The sequence below is a fragment of the Aythya ferina genome, assembly GCF_964211825.1.
Source record: "Aythya ferina genome assembly, chromosome: 3".
Classification (NCBI taxonomy): domain Eukaryota; kingdom Metazoa; phylum Chordata; class Aves; order Anseriformes; family Anatidae; genus Aythya; species Aythya ferina.
The window spans coordinates 80,180,062-80,201,682 of NC_140298.1; the positions used below are offsets into that span (position 1 = coordinate 80,180,062).

Here is a 21,621-nt window from a genome sequence, read left to right on the forward strand (position 1 = left end):
TAACAAGGGTAATTTGCAGGGAAAAGAAGTGTCACTAGAGCATAATTTTTTCTGTTGCAAAGTCCACCTACTTAGAGGTCAAGTATCTGAGAAGTTCCCAAGAAAAATAAAACCCGTGAAATATTTCTTTAGGCAACCACGTTGAATGAAAAATACAAGAGAAAGGTCAAAGACATTCCTGAAATGGCATTAAGAAATAGTTGAAGTTAAAGAATTTAAGCAGTAAAAAAAAAAAAAAAAAAAAAAAAAAAAAGGTGGGGGCAGGTTCTCACATGGGACAATGACAGATTTCAAGAAAGACACAAGTCCAAAGCCTAAATGCCTAAATTCAAACTATATCTTAAACATGTCAAACATGTCTGCAGCTAGCCAGAATGTTGGCACAGTCTAATCTTGTACTTGAAGAGCCCAATTAAATTCCCTTTTAGGTTTCCCTTTGGAAAAAGACTCAGTTCCTACAAAGTCAGAGTTTTTAACCACTTTTCAATTAGTCTGATGCCATTTATTGGCACATGCAACCCAACAGCATTTTCTCTGCTCCATTGATAATAGCAGTAACTAGCAGGTAGGACACAAAAGATGGGTAAGTTAAATCACACTGTAGAAAGTCAAAGAGGTGCTATTGGTGCAAAAGTGAGGAGGAGGGGAAGGAAGAGGGAGAGGAAGAAGAGAGGAGAAAGCACAGAGGCAAAGCTGAGGATTGCAGCAGGCCATACTTGTAAGAACTAGCAAAGAAAGGAATCAACTGCAAACTGTGAGTGTGCACCCCATTGCTTTGTTAACTTGCTGTTGGACAGCCAGCCAATGCCAGAAGTCATGAAGCTTGGGAAAACTGATGAGACAAGTCCCTCCCTTGTACTACCTGAGAGATGGATATTTACAATGCTGCCTTAATGCAATGCTAACTGAAAATTAGTAGCAAAGTAATTTCAGTCATACTTTCTTGGGTGGGAGCACAGGCCAAATGGCTCATCTTCAGAGATGAAAAATGGGACTTCACAGGCTGAGGTCAATGAGCTCAGAGAATCATCACAGGAGTGAAGTTTGATAACCTATGCTTCTACTAATAGGTTAACGCTACTCTTAGAACAACTAGAAAAAGATATATTTGCAGAAATACTGATAGCATGATTGCAAGCATGTTTTTTGTTTGCTTGGTTGCTGGCTTTTTTCTTTTTCAGAATTGCCTACCAGCTTCTTGGAACATATGCCAGGTTTCGCCTAAGTAAAAGCAAAATGGAGAAAAACATCAGAGACAAGGACTCTGGTTTATGTACTGTCAAAATGCTGAGTACCACTAATGTCATCCAAGTTGCTTTAATTTGTTCAAGAGCTGAGCAGAAACTGTTGCTTCAGTCATTATTACGCTTGGGAAGACTGTGCTGGCTTTCCTCACTCTTCTGTTTTCACACTCCACAGAAGTCTGTAGGGGTTGGTTTGAGGACACTGAAAGGTGATGTGCAGAGATGCTGCTTTTCTTCTGCTCATATTCTGATCTCTTGCCTTTCCCATTGCCCTGCACTGATGTGAGGTAGGGGGGACTGGTCTAGGAAAGGGTCAAAAAGACATAGAAAAACTATGTTTCTGGCTGGTTTTCAAGGTGAACACTGTACTCTATAGGATGATGCATGTCTTCAACTGCGGTAACACCTGAGATCGCTCCTCATCTTCAGGTAGTTCATTCAAGATGACCAAGAGCTGTTCTGTGTATGTCCAAAGGAAGGACTGTGCCACCACCCCACATATGAAAAAAACACAAAAACAAAACCCACGACCACTGTACCCACTTGTCTGGGCATGCATGGTAGCCAGCATTTAGCAGTGCTTCACACACTGCCAAACAGCAGCTCCTTTCTACACACAACAAAGGCAAGTGGAAAACACTGCCATGGCCTGTAGGTGCAACCCATATATTGTCAGCTTGACACCATGAGTGTATCTTGTTTTCTCTAGGACACGTAAGTCATCTAGCCCAAGAGAAGTGGAAAGCTGAAGCATTAGTCAAGACATTTCTACCTGCTGTCAACACATTTCCAAGTCAGAGTGAAGTTCAAAGAAAGCACTGAAAGTCATGAGATTGCAACCTCAATTTTTAAGCCTAAAAGAAGCACTCTCTGTTTGCTCACATCTCCGTTCAGAAGCAACAGCCTTTTCAACTCCATTTTAAAAAATACCAGAACAGACAAAAACCTTATATTACCATGAGGATAACAACGTAAGAATAAAATGGATTTTTCACATACATTGTGAACTGCAACTTCACGTTGAAGAAAAGAAATCAGAGAAAAAAAGGCTTAACAGTTAATGCATACTAGCTAACAAAATAGAGCAGATAATCAATATAATACATGAATCTTGATTTCCTCAGGAAATGAGTAAGCTAGTCTATAGACATCGTTACAAAAAAACACATGTGGCATTGACACTTTGTAGTAGCCTGCCTTGTGTCCACAGACAAGTACAATTCCATATGGCATTTGGGAACTACCACAAAACATATTACATGGAGCAAAAATCGAATAAAACACTCGAACATTTAAATGAAACATCCTGCAGAAACATTCCTTACAGAAGTTCTGAGATGCTTGGAAATTTCAAATAAAGCTTATATTCAGTTGTGTTGTAAACCATTTATTTGGAGAAAAATTGAAAATATTTCTAAAAGAATTAAAAATATTTTACTGTTATTTATTCATTCAAATTAAGTAATATAAGCTAAATTGGGATGATCACTCTCAACACCACAAACCCTCATTGGGCATAGTTCCTTCTTTATGAGCCTTGAACCAACATCATGCAAAGTCTGAGCCTTTCAGATCAAATTGGTTAGGAACATATTGTGTACTTGAGTCCTGCTCTCTTGGATGATAACGGGAATGTATAAAGTTGATTGTTGAGAGATTTACCTCACCATCTCTCCTAATCATTTTTATTAGACTCTTAGATTTCCGATACAGGTCACTTCCAGGCAATTTTGAATTCAAAAAATGTACTTTCACTTTAACACTAACATTGTTCAATTAAGTTTATCTCAGTTTAGTTCACAAGCCTATTTGAGAAAATTTCCTCTTTTATCATCAGAAAAAAACAATTAGTTCTTACCATGATCAATTCAGATGTCAACTTGGATGGCAGACTCAAAATGTTTGACACTCAAAATGTTTGACAGTAAAAGATATGCCACCATTTTTAGAAGTTAAATGAGCAATAAAAAGGTCCTGAACAACTAATATGAAATGTTACCAGTGAGGTCCTGGACACAAAATAGTTTTCCAAAAAGGATCACACAAAGATAAGGCAAGAGCTGAAGATTCAAACTTCATTATTAACACAAGAGTTTTCCCCCCTCCTCTTGGGGGGTGCTGGGAAGGGCACAGACTCTGCCACGAGTAGCATACATGGACTTGGGAAGCAGAAACACATTTATTTTCCTCATACCACTCCTTAAATCTTCTCTAAGACCTGCCTGCTTGCAATCTCCTATCGGTCTCAGTGTCAACTTCTCCAGTAAACCAGCACATCCAAATTCAACTCAGCATCTCAGCAGGAAGAAATCTTTCTTTCTGCATGTAGCTAAGCCTCCCCTCTTCTTCAGGAAAGATGGATATATTTCTCACTATTTTCTACATATAATTCTGCAAACATACTATCTTCCAGCACTTAACGCTGTAGGATAATCATGTTCCAATTTCAGCTATGAATTATTAAATAGACAAATATTTGAAACTCTTTAGGAAAGAAGAAGAAAAAAAATCTTCTATCCAAACTATTCTGAGTAAACTTTTTGTAATCTCTTCAAAATTATCCTCAAATAACTCCCCCACCAAAATGATTAAAGGTCACTAGTACATTGCAAAGCATATTTTTATTAGATAAATTCCATTATAATTGCAACAACTATTCCAGACACAATTTAGACATAGGATCCAATTATCCATTTCATTTTCATTTACACCTCATGGGCTAGATCATTTATCATGTTTCATGATAATGATCAGAAGGCACATGGAAAGTGATTTCTGGAGGTAACAAATTACCTACCATATTAGCATACCTTACAAGATCCTGTCAACAAGTACTATGCATAAATATGAGGTAATTAAATTTACAATGTGCAAGAGCGTGTGATATGTTGCTTGCCTTTCTAGCAGCTGCCTACAAGTCTGGGTTACTAAACTCAACATACCAGTTTAGTTGCTTAAGTACAGTAATTTAGCTCTTCATAACACATCAGGAATTATTACGCCACTAGAACACCAAAAGGTAGACGGCACGCAGTGGGCTCAAGATCTGGAGATTAATCTCTCATCATCTGGTATTATTGCTTCTTGTCACTGAACCATCCATCATGTTTCCAAGACAGCTTGGAATGATAGCACTGGACCCTCACATTACTGCTCCTTGAACTCTGTCTCATCCATCTTTTGCATCATTCCCCGTTTGCAGCTAAGTATCATCACCCCGCTGCAAAACTGAGTGTGAACCTGTAATGCCTTTAACCTGCAGTGCCACTCTAATAGTAATTGATTTCTTTTTATTGCAGAGACTGTTTTCAGTAAGACCGTGTATGGCTGCTGAAGCGGGGAGATGGTCAGACCAGTACCACACTGCAGGCATCTTGTGTCTTTCAGGAATATGACCCATTTCCAAGGAAATATTGCTATGCTTCCATAGAAAGCTATTTTATACTGCATATACATTTATCAATATATAAAATTGTTATATGAATATATATGCAGTTTGTATTCCTGCAGTTCAGCTACAATTTAATAGCAGGATTCATTCAATGCAGCTGAAAATTAATGTCAGGGGAGGCTTCACTTTGTATTTTTGTTAAGTGATTCAGTATTAGAACACTATCAGATTTTTAAATACATACTAAAGCACACAGGTGCACCTGCATTCAAAAAGGAACTCAGATTAACTCTACATTGATCATGGCAAGACTTCACTGGCATGATGACTTGTGTACTATAAACCACCCAAGACTAAGCGTTTTAATTCAGCTTCATCTGAATGCTGTTATAAAAGTTTAATAAATCAAGATGATCAAAATGCCCCCAGTGGCAGGTTGGGATTCAGTTTCCAATTCAAATTCCCTTTAATATATGGCTTCTCTGACATCCTGCATTTTCTGCCATCTATGTTGAATTCCAAATGCACTCCTTTTCATCATTACCATGCATCTACTCATCGTCACACTTTTTAACAGCCCTGCACTATACACAGAGATGTCAAATCTAGAGGGGTTTTTCCCTCCCCCACACTGGAAAAAGATGGCAGGTGAAAGAACTTTGTCTACCCTTAAGTAAATATTTTCTTAACCTCCCCACTAACATCAGTGGCATTTAAACTGAGGCAGACCATCCTGAACTGCAGCAATCAAATGGAAGTGTTGCTTTAAATAAATGGGCAGACAGAGCAGCTAGTGGATTAACCAAGTAAAATACAGCAGTGATGTGGTGGGGCAGTCTGGAGATATCTCTAATTAAGATGAGAAAAATCACATTACCTGCAAATGATCTTTCGCACATGAATAAAGTGCAGATGTGAAGAAACAAAGACACCCCTTTAATTCCTACCTGAAGTTACACCTGCCTACAGCCGTTCCCTCATCTCATTCTTTCCTTTGCACCAGACCCCATAACCTACAGATAAATCGGGTTTCCACTATGTAGAGTGATTACATTTTAATTTTTCAGACATTTTGTTCCCTGTTTGGATTCACCTATGTACCTTCCCAGTAAGGAGGGGTATGAGAAAATAACAGGAGATATAGGATATGTACATAGTGAGACCACATTCAGGCAACATCACCTCTCTGGTGTCACTGGCAGCACAATTTTCACCTGGGCCAAGTGAGGCCACATCAAATCTTGCTTTTCCTGGATTATGCAGAGAACGTGATGCACAGCTGATGCTGTCTGTATGAGGGCTGTTAATACCTGATCTGCTGTATGGGCAGAAAATCCCAGGTGAACGTTACCTGCAGCTGACACTAAGCCTGCTGGCACAGAGCTCACTTTTCTGCTTCTGTGAACCACCCAGACAAGCACACCCCAATTCAGTACTTCACATTATAAGCCTTCAGTGTTTTTGACTAAGTATTATGGGCCGCTAAAGCTGCATTTATTTGACTGCCAAATTATGATGTTGTTTCTGCAAGACCCAACAAGAGTAAGTAACAGCTCGGTGCCAGCCAAGCAGGAGACGGAGCATTTCCTGCCCCTTCCACGTTTCATCCGCTCATGCCAACCCCAGTGCTCAGGCACCTTCAAGAGCCAATTTAACTCATGTGCAAGGCAGAGAGGTATCCCAGCCAGGCAGAGGGAGCAGCTTTACACCCATTTTGCACATTGAAACAATCTGTGCAGGACTACAAACCTAACTTTCAAAGTGTGTTTTCTGGGTTAATTGTAGCCTGGTTGCCTGACTCACTGCACCGCTGCAGGAATGCCTCCCTGCACTGGCACAAGAAACAAGAGCCAGAAGACAGTAACAGATGGAAGTTTTTTCTTGGAGCAGTGGCAGCAGTCTTTAATGTAAATCTATGGTATCTGAGAATTTTTTTTTCATGAAATGCCTGATGAGCTGTTTAAACATGTGTAAGATGTATTCTTGCATTGGTTCTCCTGCTTAACAGACTGGAATCTAAACTTAAACAGATGAGAATTCACCAACTGCATCATAGTTCTATAAAATCAGCATGAAATATTTTTAAAAAACAGACATCGAATTCAGTTCTGTTCAGAGCTTATGTAAAAACAGAATCAAAAATATCACAGTCAAGATTCATCCGCCCCGTGCCACACTGGCAACTTCCTTTAAAATTCCCCTATTTTTACAAGTTATTCATAGTGCACGGGCACAAATTGAAACACAAAGAATTCTGTCTAAGCATTATTATTTTTAATTACAATTATTATTTTTTTCGCCCACTGTGAAGGTGGTTGAATGCAGGAACAGTTTGCCCAGAGAGGCTGTGGAGTCTTCATCCTCCAAGACATTCAAAAATCTTCTGGACATAGTCCTGGGCAGCCTGCTCTGGAAGGGAGTGCTGGACTACATGACCTCCAGAGACACCTTCCCACCTCAATTATTCTCTGATATATAACAAAGCCATCAACAGTGCTGAAAGTACCTGCTGCCTGATTTTGTGAGCTGCAGAATGAAGTGGATGGGAACCAAAGGCCAGGAAGTGGGGATAATCCAGAGACTCACTTTGAAAGCACATTCCTGTCTGAACATTTATGTATGTGGTCATAGACAACCTTTGGATACCAATTAAGCATGCTCCATGTTGATTCCTGGGGAGAGCTAAGTCAAGTCTCCTTTACGGAACAAGGATGTGACTTAATTGCACACAAAAGTTTCACACCTAGTAATTATAAAAGGTATGGGAAAAACTATCTGTAGTTCCAAAAAGAGATCAGCTTCAAATATACACAGGGAATGTTCAAAAAATAAATAACAATAACCATTGCTGGTAAATATCAGTCCAGCTTATCACCAGTATCCATGGCCTTCCTCATCCTCTTTTTTCCTTTGTCCTGCTGGTTTCTGTTCAGAGATCTGTGGGAGGAGAGTTCTCATCACAGTTTCCACTGAGAAGTGAGTCAAGGGGAGAGAAGATGAAAGGACTTGCACACAGTTTGCTACCCATGTGCTCTCCATATCGGTTTGATGAAGGCTTGCATGAAACAGAAAAAGAAATGCTGGCTGCTTGGATTCACAAAGTAAAGTGCCACACAGCACTGGCATCCACTACAGAGGTTGGGAAAACATATACACCAGGCAATGAAAACCATAAATTGACATAATCCCTTGCAAAAATAATAATAATAGTTACGCAAATTTCATTTCCTGTTCTCAAGTTTCCTAGGTACCTTTTCTCCTTTTTTTTTTTTTTTTTTTTAAAGGTACCTATATAACCTAGAGGTTATATATCAATGCCTTGGCGCAAGAGGTTATACATTATCTATCCCTATCTGAGTGATAACAGGATTGAGTTTGCTTAGAAGATGATATAATAAAAATATTGACAAAAGTACAGATAGTATCATCTTAATCACTTTGCATGGTCACTGCTATTTGATTCTGTTGTTCAGTTTGTATTTTATTAGTATCTGGCAAACTATTTCAACAAGCTCTGTAGTATTGCACTCATAACAAGCAGCCTGCTTTCAAGGAAAAAAAAAAAAAAAAAAAGAAAAAGAAAAAAAAAGTTAAAACTAGCAATCTTCTCTCCCTGCCCCGCTGCTCTACTCATGTGTTTTCTCCACAAATGAGAAACTAATGTCCAAGCTGAGATGGTACAACCCCTTAGTGAAGTGAAAGATGCCTGAACCAAAGACCCTTGTAAGGTAAAATGCTATACCAGGGAGGCATGCCTCTGCATCTGCTCCTCTGATATTCTGCACCAAGCAGCAGCTACTGTGCCCAACTGGCTACAGGGCTTTGGCTCTGATCTGAATCAGTCACCTTAAAGTTCAGAAAATACAGCAAAAAGACTCACATCAGCTCAAAAGAGGCTATCTTTTGCCTAATGAGAATATTAACCTAGACTATGTCAAGTAGTATAAAACTCTTCTCTCAAGATAAAAGCAAAAAATGTACTTTACCTTACATGTTTCAGATCTTCCTGAAGAGCAAATCACAGAACTACAACATAGCAACAGTTCACATTAAAAGGATTTCAATAGGATTATAAAGAGATAGAGGCACCCTCCACCCAAACTAAGCCAACACTGCAATGAAGCAATCGGATAGGCAGTGTCCAGCACAGCAAACAGCACAAACTAATCTTTGTCAAGAATGCAAGGTTTTATTTTTTCTGATAGTACCACACAACCTTAGAAAATCCCTTACACGTGAAAAGACTTCAAAAAAGAAGCACCTCATTCCTCTCTTGAAAAAAATGTAAGCCCTGATGCAAAGAAACCGACCGCTGCAACGTATTTTAGCATTTCAAATAAAGTCCTGTGTAGCCAGGATTGCTCAACACCAGACAGTGAACTTGAGCCTGTTCCAAATACAGTGCATTTCTGATAGTTCCTGAGAATCTACATCTCTACAGATTGTTTTTTAAATCCAGTTAAAAACTAATTTCTTTTTCTTCTTCACAGAAAAGCAACTGCCCTGCAACATTCTAAACAAAATGGGCAATGTACATATTAATTACATAAACCAGAGACAAATGTTGCCATAAGGAAGGAGACAAACAAAATTTCCTGCACAGAAGACTTGTCTGATGACAAAGTGAAGCTGTTATTCTTTCTGATACAGTAGATATATGAAAAGCCTGTAACTCCTTTCTGGCTCAATCTATTAATTATGTACATCTAGACTTACTGAGGTATTTTCCTATATACTTGTTTCATTCTTCTTGTGTTAAGGAGGCAGTATTTGACTTCATGGTGAACACCCTTGTCCACCTGTCATAAGAAACAGGATTGGGAATAAGAAATTTCCAGAGTTAAACCTGCTTAAAGAGGGTAAAATCTTAATAAGATAAATCAAAACCAGAGGATATCAGAAAGACGTTGTTAATTATATGTTGCACTCTGAAGGATGCTTACAGCCTAAATATACACTCAAAATATACCTTGCATTCTATTAGTGAGGTTAGAAAAACTTCACAAAATCATTGCATTAGTTCTCCTACTGCTTGTGAGGTCATTTAGACATTATCATCCGCTTTTCCTACAAGCATACAACCATGAGAGAATTACACTGGATCTAAAGGGCAAACTTGGGATATAAAGCAGCTTTGAAAGTGCTGAGGGTCCAAGAATGTAACAAGATTAATATTTGTACTCCAGAAATGCACCTTATGAACCAGGCAGAGCAGCCACATGGCTCTTCCAGATCTCAGCTTAAAAGTTTGCATACTCCTACAGAAGCCTGGCAGCCATCCAAAGGGGCATTAAGCCAGGATAACGATGCGAAGCCCACACATTCCAACAACTTGGACTGTGGAATCTCCCTCCCTATTTCCCTCTCTGCTCTGTAATTCAGTGAATTCAGAGAAACATACACCCAAAAGCCATGCTCAAGTCACTACAAAAAGATTCAGTCTGGAGCCCTGCTACATACCACCATGGTCTTGTTGACATTTTATTTCTGAACACATTCCTAATAAACTGATTTGTCTAGCATTTACAGAACTAGTGGTAGTTGACAGAACCAGAGGGAAAAAAATAATCTACTATTCAGACAGAGAACTTAATACCGGAAGACAGAATCTGTCATTTTCCAAAACTGGTCCAAAAAGAGTTAAGTTGTTTGCAAACAGGCAGTATACAAACATTCAGACTACATGATGCATTTTCCTCAATCTGCCACCTAGTGCTCTCCATGTCATTAGACGGGAAATTTAAGTTCACTACCATATTGCACAAATAAACCAGGTAGCAAAATTCAGAACACAAACACACAAAATGACCAGAATTTGCGCTTTTTTTTTAATATTTTTTTTTTCAGAAAAAAATGCACAGCAATAAAAACAACAAAACATAAGCAAAACTGAAATTTGGAAAGTGAATTGAAATTCACAACAATTTTCTCAAATGGAAAGACTTCAGTTTTCTTGTTAGCATAAAAAATACTCTCAAGAGACATATTTGCCAGGGGCAAACTCCATCTTCAAAGTGTTCTGGCATCATCAGCGGATCAGTCAAATTGCTGGTTTTACATAAAATCCCTAAAGGGACGTCAGGCAAGAAAGGAAGAACTATCAATGCCAGAATTATTTCCACAAGAACTGCTCCCAATGGCAAACTAATCCCAGCAAAGGAAATAAAGATCATGACCACAAATCCCCACCAAAACTTGAACCAAAGGACTTAAAGGACTTGCCAAGTCAAAGCAAACAAAACAAACAAAACAACCTCTTTAATGTTAACAAACACATTCACATAGATCAGTTTACCATAGCTTGTGACTTCTTGAAGAACAGTCAGGAGATAGGAGAGGAAACCATATGGAGGAAAACTGCCTTCCTTTTGTTTTCTGTAGCTAATTTGGATTTACTAGGGACATTAAGACAATTCCACACTGGAACTATAAATCAATATATAGGCCTCCCTTGCTTTGATCCCACCACAGAACTGATGTTTGGATTGGATGAAGAAATGAGTAGGGGGGAAAAAGATTACATTCATCTAATGAAAACTTTTTTTTTTTTTTTTTTAATTTATGATTCTAATAAAACTTTGAAACATATCAGTAGAACCAAACATATGGTGAAGTTATTCACAGATTACTAATGAACATTACAGTTAATATGTATATTCTGAGATTTTTTCCTTTATTTTTCCTCTGTCTTTAATACTAGTCTATATGTTCTTCAAACTAATCTACATAAGATCCACTACACCAAATGAAACACATTGCATTTACTGCTGATTTTGCTGTATTTAATAGAATATAAAACATTTTGCATAATAAGCCTGCTAACTACATGTAGCTACTTCTAAAGAAAACAAACTCAAGAAAACCTACAAACACTTTACAGGAAGTGTAATTCATTACCATATGATTTGAGATGGTGTGTGAGGCAGGTTGTTTGTTGTTTTTTTTGGTTTATTCTTTTTGGCAATCTGAGCAAAAAACTGCTATTTTATGGGGAGAGGGAGGAGAGAAGACAGTACTCATTTGAGTCTTTCAGGTACACTGCAGCCAAAGAAATGGATGGTTTCATTCGCATGGTCCTCCAGGATTACATGACATACTAAATTGGGATTATTCTAGAAAGTTTGCTAGCAAACCACATAAGAACACAGCTCTCCTCCTCCTGACAGTCACTTTTAGCACAAAAGGTAAACCAAAAACTATTAAAATTCTCATGATGAAAACTAGCTTGTTTCTTGATGCAGAAGACCCCTTTCCTGAAGAATACTGCCAACTTCAGACCAGCATGCCGGTTGTTTGTAACAGCTCTGAACAAAGATATAATGCAATAACTGGTAACAGGGCTAAGATCTTTACTCATTAAAGAGAGCAAACTACTTGGTACTCTGACTTGGAAAATCTCCACACTTCTATATAACAAGTAGATATATTAGCCAGGGCACAGGCGATGTCTTTGAGCAGTTGATTTCCACAATTCTACAGTAAGTAGTAAAAGGACTGGGAAGACTTTAGGAGTACAATATATTTGCTCTCAAAAGCAAATAAAAAGAAAAAATGTCAGTGTCTTCTTGTTCACTCTTACTTACACATCATGCCTGCTGCTCCTCCCAGTCCTGAAGACTTCAAGCAATTACCTTCCCAGAAATTGCCGATTTACTGGTCACCCAAGGAAAATATAAGTAGAGCATTAATCTGATGGACCTATTCAAGAAGACAAGCCAACTAACTGTACTGACAGTGCCAAGCTTTCTCTAAAAAGAAGGGGAAAGCTCCTTCCACACATCCAAGAATAACAGCAATGCCACAGAAACTACCTAAAAAATCAATACAAGGCAGTCACTGAGCTGAAAGCTGAAGATCAGCTCTAAGCAAAGGTGAGACATTAAATTATTGACTGGAACTACTCTAGGTAAAATGATATAATTGAATTACAAATCCTATGCTAGTCTGATTTTTCTTCAAAAAATTAATCAGAGTAATCGAGTTATCTTTTTCAGGGTCTTTAAATGTATGTCATCCCTCCCAGGTAACTCCATTTGTAAGGAAGTTTTAGAACTCAGTTGAAAGTAATTCTTCTGTTAAAACTCAAAATTAAATAATGATGTTTCAACATGATGTATGTTATATAACTGGAAATTTTCATTACCAAGACTGGCTTGTGCACGGCTCATCAGGAAAGTATAAGATGCCTCTACATCTATATTACAGTACCGCATGTCTCTACAGAGATGGAACACAAAGATTTCAGCCATGTACCTAACCACCCAAAGAGTTCCCAAGCAGCAGCTGCTGTTTCTCACCTCCTGCTCTCTAGTAACCAGTGTCATCAATGAAGTTTGGCTTCTGCAGACCAAAGGCCTTATCGTTACGCAAAATGATCTGGAAGCAATATTAAAGCCATGACAAAGTAAATTGTGTTTCATAGTTGTTTTTTTTTCCTTCTCTGGCTGTGAGAACACACAGATCAATACTCTTCAGCATGAGAATTCTACAGTGAGATTTTCATTTGTTACAAACAGCAACAAAAAGGCCCCAAGCATGCCCTGTCACTTCCAGTTTAGAAGGAAATGCACTAATAAACTCTTACCCCTGGGTCATCTTTGACAATGGGCAATACTATGCCAGCTCTTATTAAAGGCAATTCATATCAGTGGCCCAAAAATTTCCTTTAAAATTATCATCTTTTGTATCCTTGTAGCAGGATGTCAGCTTTAAAGTGCCACTGAGATATAGGACCTGTCATTATGGTTAATTTTCAGTACAGTTTTAACACCAGAGTAGCTGATCCCTAAGGGTATGCTTTTTTGGCTAACAAGATTTATTTGGTGGTTATCCAGACAAACAAGAAAATATATTACTGTATATTGCTTTTCAAATACAACAACAAGCAATAAATCCTACTATAAAATACAAATCCTTGTTCTTTACCATGATGTCAAATAAATGAAACTGGTTTTAGAACATTAATCTTTTTTGTTTCCTTTTTATTTATTTTTAATGTGTATATATACACACACATATATATGAAGAGTTAACTTTTTTGGACCTCCAATCCAGAAAACACACAAAAAGTAAAAGTAAACTTAAAATATCAAACCTATATAGCTGTTGCGTATAAAGCTATGAACTTATGTTTTAAGCTGTAAAGACAGTATTCTCTATCATATGACCCAAGCCTTTCAAGCAGGATGATATACTGCATTTAAAATGAGAGTACTGTGAAATTTGATGTTGGTACCCCTTTTTTTTTTTTTTTTGAGAGATAAACAGTGATTTAAATACTATTTTATTGCTCTGTTACATGGAAAAAAAAAAAAAAAAAAAAAGAGAAAACTTCATTTATTGTGTAAACAGATCCATTTGTCCTGCTTTCTTAACAACAAAATAGAAAGTCTCTTTTCATGTTGTAACAGGACTAATTTCATTCCATTAGGATAAAGATTGTCTTGTACTTTTGCTAGACAAAAGGGTAGATCTTCAGAACAACAAAAAATCTGTTAACATATTGTCTAAATCCGTGTGTGTTCAGCAAAGCCCGTTTTTATTGATGTTATAAAGAAGGCAAAAAATCTTGTTGACCTCAATCAACTGGTCTCCCAGGAAAAGGACCTCTGCCAGCAAATGCCAAATATCAAATACCTTAGTGCATTTACTAGGCTGCCTTTATTTCTACAAGCTGAAGATGAACTGGCTTTCCCTGACCTGGTTCCAGACCCTATGGCTGATCCCAGATGACTACTGACCAAACCACCCATGGCTAAACCAAGGAGTCAGGTGAGAGCCCTTCATGAGCCCAGCCCCATACCAACCTAGCCAAAACAGCCCCCATACTAGGCAGTAGCATCACAAAGAGAATTTGTATACCCATATAACATCTTCCACATTTCAAAACATTAAGCTTCACCATAAACATAAGAGTTAAGTGAAATGGGCAATTTTACAGGTGATACAATTAGTCAAGGAAAGGCTTAATGGCTTATCCCAGGCCAAATAGCAAGCAAATTTTAGAATAAAAAACTGAATTCCTATTTTTGACCATATCTTTCACCAGTCAGATGACATGCTTCCAGAACACAAACAGAATGAATAAATATGACATCAACCTGAGATTGTCCCACTTAATTATAGTTGCGATCCAGCAGCCTTCTGAACGAACCAAAACAAAAAAGCAAGTATTTCAAATGGAAAAAGCAAGTGTTTCTTTTTTTTTCCTCCTACTTAACAGCTTGGAAATCCCTAGAACATCTCTGTAATGCTTTTAGTCCTTGGGCAGGTGAAAGTTTAAAACTCTTTTTAGATACCTGTCTCCCAGGTAACAGAACAATGTATTATTTTGAAACAGATTTTAAAAGAAAATGTTAGCTACCTACAGTGGGCTCTCCCATCTCTGTAAAATATTTATGAAACAATAGGCAATTTTCACCTTATGTTCAACAAGTACATCTACAGAAAGAGCACATTATACACATTGCAAGTTCAGGTATTTTACACAGACACATTCTATGGAAAATAATTGTAAGATGCTTTGCAAACCAGATTTGTTTTTTGACCATTTTGGAAGCCTTAGTGGGCTACATTTGCATAATCACGTCAGATCAAGGTATCTGTAGGCTAAAGAAAATGTATAAGTGGAAAGCACTGTTATTAACAGCATTTAAATGGATAAAATGATCAAAACTTTACCTCGAACAATAAGTTGAGCAAAATTTGACACTCCAGAACCTCTCTCTGATTGAGTTACACAGCGGTATAAATCCTGGTCGGTTTTTGTCACCTCTTGCAACTTAAAGGTAGCAGCGAATCTTCTGTGATTGATATTTTTAGTCAGAGCAACTGGAATATCTTCCCCATTTCTTCTCTGAAAAAAAGAGAAACCAAGGCAGAGATATCTTGTAAGACTACAAAAAACATTTATCATGGTCATCATACAAATAGTACATTTAAAAAAAAAAACAACAAACCACCACTACACAAATGCATTCATCCCATGCTGCATTTTCTATGGTAGAAGAGCTCAGTGCATAGGTCCCACCAAGAGACAAGCAGTACTCAAAAGTATTTCAGAACCAAGTCTAGGGATAAAAAGTGCTGCCAGGCTTTTGTACTGACACAAAAGACTAACTATGCCATACTCAACTGCCATTGCTTCACAGCTGGAACTATCATAGGAGAGCCCAGGAACAGCAGCTGCATTCCCAAGAAAATTCATTCAACTTCAAATAAAATTGTAATAGATACACTGGATATATTGTAATAATAATAATAATTTCAACAAACGTGGCATTGAGGGATTTCACAGGTTTTCAACAGCTCTTTTTAATCAACCAGCCAACATTTTCTTTTTAATGCTACCTTTTATCTGTCCAAATCCAATACATTCTAAAATTATAACTTTGTTACACTACACACCACCTACTTACCTAAAACTAGTTGAAATAAAAAGGGGAGGGAAGGAATCTCTTACAGGAGGAAAAATGTATATCTAAATTAAAAGCTCTGAAAAAATATATTAATCACAAAAATTAATCTGCCTGGAGCTGTGGGGAAGGCAGACAGGTCAGTAATGTAGAAAAAGTTTTTGTTCTTGGGGTCTTTGTTCTCACCTGCATTTGTAGGAAATACTCAATTCTTATTTTAATTGAAAAACAGACTCTACACTAAAGGTTACCACTTGAAAAAAAAAAGGAACAGAAACATGCACCAAGTGTATAAGTAATGTCCCTTCTCTCTTCCATGGATCAACTGCACGTGTTCCCATACCAGGGCACAGTTTCTGAACACACAGCTTTGCTTGGTCACCAGAAAGACATCATAATTTCCTTTGTAGCTGCATATGCAGCAAAACATGACATCTGTGGACATTTTTAAGCTCTAATCAACCCCTGGAATGAGAATCTTTATTGAGGTCTTAAACTCGAAGCTTTCTGTCTATCACAAGAAGCAGGGCTTCTGAGCCACAGAGTTTAATAACCTGAAAGCCCGTGGCAAAATACAAAGGGGAGAAAGACGAATCGAGTTAATGCTGCACATGTATATTAACTGGCCTCTGTCACAGTCAGGAGTTCTTCATAACATTAAAACACTTCATTTCACATCTACCACTTGTGATCGTAGCATGGTTAGTCACTCTCTATGGTTTTGCTGGAGATTAGCCAGGGGTTGAGCACTGCTTAAAATTGGCTAACAAGTATTAGTTTCAACTAGCAATATGTTTTAAAAAGATGAATGTTCAGCTCTGCAACCTTTGTTGCAGCAGTCATAAAGGATGCTTCTTTTGCTTCACTGCAGGCCTTGTGTGAAAATATTCATTTACACAAACCTTCCGGTCACAGACTTTTTGCTGGGAAGACCATGCCGTCACCTTTGTTAGCAGCAGGTTTATTGCTGTGACTCTTCCTCAGTGCATAGGGAGAAAGCCCCCCCCAGCTTCCCCACCACCCTCCACGCTGTTAGGCCAGATAGGAGGCTGGGCCCAGGCTGTGCTGAGCTGGCAGGGCAGGACCACGTCCAGCAAAATGTACACGCTGATCTCCACAAGGACACAGAGAACAAGATGCTTCAAAAAGGTGCTTGCAAAGCTCCTGCCTTAAGCAAAATCCCCGTCCTGCAACCTTCCACACCCTCTTATTGCGTGGATGCTATATGAGGGGTGCTCACAAGGCACAAGCAGTGAAGGACCCACCCTGCGGCAGCACCAGCTCTGTGAGCACCTGCCTCCTACTGAGAGGAATTAAGGAAGTTTGCCGACACTCGCAAAGGACTCCTGTGAATGCAAGGCCTTACTCAACTTCCAGAATCAATGAATTTGTTAAATCTCAATATCAGGCAAACGAGGGGTGTTGTTAAAGGCTTTTACTTCAGTGCTGCTTAAGCTACAGCAAATTCAATTCACGGGAGACGCGCCTCCCCCTCCACTGAGCTGGCTTCTCCCAGAAGTGAAAGCTACATCGGAAAGCAAGATTTTCTAGCTGCCTTTTCTCTCTCAGTTTCGATCAGAGGCTTAAACAAACTATGACTCGAACTCTCTGGAATGATAACTTAATACGAAACTTGGATCGGGTGCCTTGAGGTAACTAAAATAAACAAACTCGATGGCATTTTTTTCCTCCACTGCTTGGCTGTGCCCCCCCAGCACATGCTCCCCTCGCCCACCACAGAGGCAGCCAGCAAGGGAAAGCCAGGCTGCCCTGGTGAGCACAGCTTTGCCACGCTATTATTAAAATGACCAAGCAGAACGTAACAAACAGAAAGCACATTGTTAAATACGATATGATAGTAGACCTGACAGTAGCCCATATAATGTAATAATTCTTGTCCTCATGTAAAGGAAAAAAATAAACATCAGGGACAGTTTTCTAAAATTAAGTACTCCCCGCAAGAAATCTGGTGCTTTAAATTTCAATGCCAAGCTCTCAGCCTGCTGCAGAGCAGCCGGTCACAAAGCTCACTGTGCACAATTATTCACCCTCCACAGCTCCAAACCTGCTTACTTAAGCTGGCCTGCACACTTTGTGCTAGAGAAACAAGTGATCTGGGCTCCTATTTAAAATTAAAAATATGCACTTTTAGAGCAGTTAATCAAAATTAAATTTAACAAGCTTTACAGTTCCGCTCCAACAACAAAACCTAGGATTTCCTTTTCTGTTTGCACTGGCAATTTCCGACTACTTTATCTTACAAGACTTAGGATATTTGCTCAAATTTCTCCATATTAGTATTTGTTTCTTGGGAATCTGGCTGCACAATTACATCTTCAAAGTGTGTTTTCATGTACAGCTTACCCATTAAAATATTTTTCAGTCATTAAAATCATGAAAAGTTCAAACAGTAGACTTCTCACTTAAAAACAAATCTTAAAGAAAATAAATACCCTTCATTTATTTCTGTGTGTCCCTTACATTGGTGAGCCATTAACCAGTCAGAGTTCAGATGCACTGCCACGATCTCTTAATTAAATTCTTCTTTTTAATGTCAGTGCAGTACTACTGATTTTAAAGGAGAGGAAAGAAAGGCAGCAGCATTCTCCGCTTATTAGAGGGCTCCTGGTACATACTGTTTCAATTTATGTCCTGCTCACACTGCACAGAGCTTGAAAATGCTGCTCAATTAGGTTTTAAAAATTCAATTTAAAATTAATGCGGAGTTATACTAATAGGTAATGGCTGTACCCTGTGCGATCCTTGGTTCCTCCAGCCCCTTGCTGTCTGATTTGATAACCCTGAATTGCTCATTTAGGAGAGGTCACCACCAGGCAGCTCTTCTCCTTTGCTGAAAATAATTGTGGGCCTCACCAAGAACTGCAGTCTATAAACACTCAATTAAAAGAGATATAAGCATGTGAAAAAGCCTCCTTAATTCTGGAATTTCAACTATTTAAATATTTGATTTTGAATAAGACTATAACTTCAAGGTTATTTTTAACTTGATAGCAGAATGATTTTATTAAAATTATTTATCTTTTATTTATTTATTTATTTTCAGGCAACAAAATGAGAGCGCCTTTCACTTCATGAAAGAAAAGAAGTATTTAATTAACATGACATTAAATTTTAGTGGGTCTTCCAGAACAGGAATAGGACCAGAAACATCCCAACTCTAACATCTTTTTTAATTGGTAGCATATTAATATACATTTCTAGTTTTGTAATACAGATTTAAAACTTACTTGCCTCTATCTCTCAAGTTGAAATGTTTTTGTTGTTATTGTTGTTCTTAAACACCAATAAGATACCATATGTTTCCATGCTGATGTTCCCTCTGAATTCGCCTGATTTTTTTTTTTTTTTCCCCTCCTAACCATGATTTTTATCAGGCAGAACAGCTCAACCTTACACGTCTCTGTCCCTTTCGTAGTGTAAACACCTTAAAATAAGTCTGCTCCACTGTTAACAATCACAGTCAGCTCTGTTTGCCTTCTCAGGCTCTCAGCTGGACCCTAGTATGCCTCCAGAGATCAGAAGATGTCAACACCTCAGCTGCAGTGACACGCATTGCTCTGGCAGCAGCACCCACTGCAGAACTCTCACTTGCCCTCTCCCTGTCTGCACTTCTATCTTCATATAGAAAAATGAAAATCTGAAAAGATCCGGGAAAAAATCCTTCCTGAAAAACACACTCCTTTAGCCCTATCACCATTATCAAGTGGATGGGTTCGTGTTCTAATTCACTGCATAGCTGCAGAGAGTGGGCAGGATCTGTGCAGGGTGCAAGATCAGAGTTTAACCAACTGTGTCCACAAATGTGAAATCAAATCTTCACCAGAGAGAAGAATTCTCCCTGAACCTGGGGAATTGCACTCTGATGTCTGATTTACAAAGAGAATTTGTAAATGACATGCTCCAAGTTTTTTTGCTTTTACTCATAGCATAAAGGCAAAAATTTCATCTTCTTGCAAGAGAGAAAATGGTTGAATGAATGAGTGAATGAATGAAGGAAGGAAGGAAGGAAGGAACATAACCTGCTTTAACTTGCTGTTCTCCTCAAATACACGGCAAAACAGACTAAGACTTTTATTTATTTATTTATTTACTTAAAAAGCTTTTCCCTCATAAATATACTACAAATTTTGAGTAATGTGCAGAGCCAAATTCTATCACGCACACTGTACTGCAGCACAGAAGAGTACAAGATTATTTTAAATGTTTCAGTTAACATGCACTTCTGTTACTCAGACTTATCCACTTAGAGGTAAGCTCAGTTTTTTCCAGGCTGCACTGAACCTCCTATTGAAGAAAGCAATGGTTCTCATGAAATAATCTAATTGAGAGCCATCTGGTACCTTCAGAGGTGGCAATCCTAGCTTATTTTATTATAATAAAATCTACCAGCGGCAGAATAGCAAATCCATAATACAGTGTCCCTGGCCATCCTAATACAAATTAAAAATACACTTGCTTTCTCTGGACATTTTAAAGCCTCTTATTTTGAATCCAACACATCACAAAAATCTAGATTAAAAATAAGTTTTCAGAAAACTATATTTCTTGATTAAATATTTCACAAAAGCATAAATTCTAGACACAATGATTAAATCCTTATATCACCTTTAGCAGAGCATGCTGACCTACTGCATTCACACTTCAGGTCTAAAAAAATCTTATTAGTTAGAAGATGACGAAAGAATGAATTTGCAACAGGAAAATAAAAAAAAAACAAAAACAACAAACACATTACCAAGGCCAAAATCGCACAAGACAGTTCCTCAAACACTTCTCAGCAGTTGATTTTACCCTTCTCCAATGGAACCTAAGTATACCATCTGATTTTATCCCTCTGTAGTTCATTAAATCTCATAGCTATTTGAGCAAACTATGGCTTGGGGTATAAAGCTACCTATCACACATTGCACCTCTGAGGAGACAGCCCGATTGCATGCATTAAAAGACAAGGATCACAGGACACAAAAAGAATTTACTGTCAACAAACTCCCTCCAAGAAATGCCCTCCAGCCTGACCATGAGAGGATGCAGCAACACAGCTCCCAAGCACCCAGTGCTCCAGCCTTGACGAGAGCAGTGGCATCCCTAGGGAGGATCTACAGGGATGGCAGCCCCAAAGGCTGCAGTGTAAACTACGTGACTTGTAGCTATGCAGGCTGGAGGAATTAGTTAACTGGGGCAGAATTAAATTAAAACCAGAAGGATTACAGGATTTGGTGTTGTTGAAAGCTAAGATGACCAGGGATCTAGGGAAAACTGCCATATTTATTCAAGAGGCTAATAAATTGAGAGGGGAGAGAGGGAGAACAGTTCGTTCAGGGTTGACACAGGTAGCATCAAAGGTGGATACAGAGTGAAGAGACAGATAAGAATACCTTTGTGAAACAAACAAGTTAGGAGGAAAGTATCAAATATGGAAATATGAATACTGTATTTTTCACTTGTGAATACTGTTTATAACCATGTCAGAGTCAGCAACTGCAATCCAAAGCAAACTACCAGTCAAGCCATTCAAAAGCACCTTGATATACTACTTCAAGGCAGCTTTTCA

At 38.3% G+C, this 21,621-nt stretch overlaps 1 protein-coding gene across 11 annotated transcripts in view; it reads right to left on the bottom strand.

Annotated features, from left to right (window-relative positions):
• Nucleotides 1–21,621, bottom strand: part of PTPRK (protein tyrosine phosphatase receptor type K) — a 413,276-nt gene that overhangs the window by 196,946 nt on the left and 194,709 nt on the right. For all 11 annotated transcript variants that reach the window (XM_084515260.1, XM_084515257.1, XM_084515265.1 and 8 more), the window contains exon 6: nt 15,316–15,490. In XM_084515260.1, the coding sequence (XP_084371386.1) occupies nt 15,316–15,490 (175 nt within the window). The remainder of the gene's footprint in view (nt 1–15,315; nt 15,491–21,621) is intronic.